Genomic DNA, 3461 nt, shown 5'->3' with positions numbered 1-3461 from the left:
GGTTGTTGATCATTCATGCAACACATTGGATGTTGAGTCTAAGTGCTTATCCTTGGACTTTCATGAGTATCACATGATTACAAAAACAATTGTACAAAAAGAAAATTATACACAATTGTTTTTTCTAAAATGAATTTATATTTTAAAAAAACATCGAAAATAATAAAAAGAATTTTATATATATATAAAGATTGTGGCTTCCCCATTCTGTACGCCACGATTATTAACAAAATTAAAAGCGTGGAGGGGCACGTGTTGGTCTTGGACTGCTCACAGTAGCAGGGGCCCACTTTCTCTTTGGCTTCTCGATCCCCGAAACACTACCTTATTTCTGATTGGACCTAACTTTCCGTGATGCGCTAAACACAAAGGTGAATGGGCGGGTGACTGAATGCCCTCCGATATTCGGCTTTCGTGGGAATCTATCTGATGGGCACGAGCCCGTGGGCCCACGGCTCACTGGGCCCACCTCTTTTTCTTTTTATTTTTTCTTCTCATAATTATTAATTTTGGGGGCTATTTATTAATCACGGCATGCGAATTTTGCCTCTTTATTATTATATAATTATTATCAATTATATATATTAATTATAATTTTGATGAAGCTCCGTTGTCATCCTCCAGGGATGAGGGCGGCGAGGGGAGAGAGTAGTATTAATAGGGAGGAGGAGGAGGAGAAGAAGAAGAGGCGGTGCGAAGCTATCGAGGTCTCTGTGAGAGTGGGTGCTTTGGGAAGGGATTCTTTGTATTTGTGATGGAGAGGGACTTCTTGAGCATCACCGGAGGTGGGGCGGAGGAGGAAGCGAAAGGCAGCCGCCATGATTCAGGTGAGTCTTTTTAGCTGATTTCTTTGGGTTTTTTTTTTTTAAGCACAAAAATGACATTTTTAATCTTATATTTGTATTTGGCACTCCTAGGAGTTATGTTCCCCTCTTGTTTCATGTGATTTTACATATTTTGCTTTGGATTTATCACCCTGCTCTTGCTCAAGATGAAGGGAAGTGTCTTAATGAAATTGGAGATAGATTGATTAAACTGTGTAGTGGTGAGGAAAGGTAGTATGGCAGCATGCTGTTCTTTTACTTTTCATGTTTTGATTCATCTATGCATCTAATCTGTTCTTTTATAATAAGTCTCCTTTTAGAAAGAATTTGACTAATTTCAAGTTGAGATCGATGGTATTAGATTTTGTTCAGTTGAGTAATTGGTTTGCACATACAACTGAATAGGTTGGTCCGAGCAGTGGCCTTCGACAAAGAATGCATCTTCCTTGCAGCAGTTCATTCCCCTAAAGGTTGCACAAGAGGATAGAACAAAGAGTTTCAGTTTTGATCTAGTATCCTCACCCATGTTTCAGCCTATGAAAGCTGCTAATTCTCCTGGGTCTACACAGCAGGTGTGTAAACTTACTAGTACTATGGATCAGATCATAATCTTCCGAGTGATTTGCCAAATTTATAGACCTGACACATTCACATTTCTTCTAGAAATCATTCAGTCTGCATGATCTTCCACTTCAGATCACTGCTGGCCTTAGTGCTTCCTCTCGCCGAGCAAGTGGAACCAGAAGTTTTCCAATGACCTCATCTAATTCCGATGTGAATAGCGACCCTTTCTTCAAGTTCCATAATGAACAGCATCAATTTGGAGGAGCTACGTTAAACAACCCTTTTGTTAATATGAACATTGGAACCCTTGCACCCAGGTAAACTGGATGCAAAATTTTGCAGAATGCATTGGTTTAATTGACGAATATTCTGGTTTTTAACTATTATTGTTATAATTTATAACTAATTTTCTTGCAGCAATGTGCCGGTGGTGACAAAAATGATGGCACAGTTAACTATATTTTATGCTGGTACAGTCCATGTATACGATGATGTTTCCTTTGATAAGGTACTGTTTCGGATGATTTTCCTTAAGGTCAATGTTGAAGTGATGATTCCATGGTTGTGAAGCTATTTTCTAAGAACCTTCACTATTAGGCCGAAGCAATCATTGCATTAGTGAGCGAAGGATCCAATTCAAAAGGAACTTTAAATGCTTCAAGATCCGAAGCACCTTTCAAGGTCAAAGCTCCGGTTCCAACCAACTTTCCTGCATCCGATAGTTTAAGTACAAAACAGATCCTATGTCCTACTCCACTTCGGGTGGTATCACCCTGCTCAGGCTTTTCGAACCCCATGTTAGTGACTCCTGTGGCAGGGGCTAACTCAAGAAGTAGTTTTAGCACGCCAAGTGATATAGTTGGTGCCAATATTATGAGCTCATTGTCTCCGTCAATAAAGCAAGAGCCTTCCAGAACTTTGCCTTCAGCTTTTGGCTCTACAGTTTCTGTGGCCACTTCTTCTCGAGGTATACTTGCTTTCCTGATCCAAAACTTTTATTTGACTGATTGTTACAGATTGCATGTAGAACTATTTCACTTGTTGGAGCAATAGGGAGAACTTAGTTCCACTCCACAAGAAGCATCACGATTCGTCATACTTTTACTTTGAAGAACTCGTATATTAATTAGTTTGTTAATGGTTTTTAAGTAACTAATTAGATTGGTGATATTTGTCTTCAGCAGTACCTCAAGCTCGGAAAGCATCACTGGCACGATTCCTTGAAAAACGGAAGGAAAGGTAGGTTAATCATGGTTGACGAATCGAAGAACTAGTAATGTTTTGATATGTACGATACTGTCAATCAAGCAATTCTCTGCCTGCTTGTCAGTACTGATTATCCTTTGATAGCTTGCTGAATGGTGTCTGCTTTACAGGGCGAATAATGCCATGCCCTACTCCACCTCCAAGAAAAACCATGATACAAATGGTGATCTTGAGAGTGCTAATGCATCGAACATCTCTTGGTCACCTGATGTCAATCTTTCAAGTAATTGGTCAAGGATACCAAATTGTCCTTAATTGGTCAGATTTATGAAATGGTTGTATGAGCAATGTGATTGGAGCTGCTCAATCACAAAAGGAAGGAAGCCCTGCTGCAAACTAAAATTTGTTCCCATATCCAGCTTCATGATTGTGTAGTCTGGATAAGCAGCTTACTGCTATAAAAAAGCTGATCGATTTTGGTTTCTGTTTTCGTGTAATTCACCATCTTGTCACTATCATTAATGTTCTTGTCACCATTCTCCTAATTCTGCTTGGCCGAGTAGCATTGTAATAAATGGTACGAGCTTATTATATCATTGTTCTTTTTTTTGCTGAATCTTTAGCCTAAGTAGATTCAACTCTAGATATATTCTATGAACCTGAGTAGATTCAATCTGCGTAATTGTTCGAATTTCCAGGATTAATCCTACATTTAACAAGAATTATTCATCATCATCATTGAGATTACATAATAAGTTCTCGCCCTCCTTTAAGTATTTGGTGTTTGATGAGCAGAGAAATCTTTCTTTTTCTCAACCATAAATCATTAAGAATTTTTTTTTTTTTTGAAAGAAAAATTTGTGCAAA

General features: G+C 38.6%; 1 protein-coding gene across 2 annotated transcripts; it reads left to right on the top strand.

Moving 5' to 3' along the window:
* The first annotated feature begins 611 nt into the window (after nt 1–611).
* LOC122009732 (protein TIFY 6a-like) lies at nt 612–3210 on the top strand. Of its 2 annotated transcripts, none has more exons than XM_042566011.1 (7): nt 612–827; nt 1230–1396; nt 1488–1705; nt 1806–1896; nt 1986–2355; nt 2573–2627; nt 2765–3210. In XM_042566011.1, exons 1-7 carry the CDS (start codon nt 755–757, stop codon nt 2907–2909), a joined length of 1119 nt encoding a protein of 372 aa, XP_042421945.1. In that variant the 5' UTR covers nt 612–754; the 3' UTR covers nt 2910–3210. The 2 variants fall into 2 exon arrangements, with proteins under 2 accessions (XP_042421945.1, XP_042421944.1); XM_042566010.1 differs by having other exon boundaries at nt 2570–2627.
* The last annotated feature ends 251 nt before the right edge of the window (nt 3211–3461 follow it).

Source organism: Zingiber officinale, chromosome 8A (genome assembly GCF_018446385.1).
Source record: "Zingiber officinale cultivar Zhangliang chromosome 8A, Zo_v1.1, whole genome shotgun sequence".
Lineage (NCBI taxonomy): Eukaryota > Viridiplantae > Streptophyta > Magnoliopsida > Zingiberales > Zingiberaceae > Zingiber > Zingiber officinale.
The sequence above is the reverse complement of the archived record's forward strand: the minus strand, read 5'-3'. Positions and strand labels throughout refer to the sequence as shown.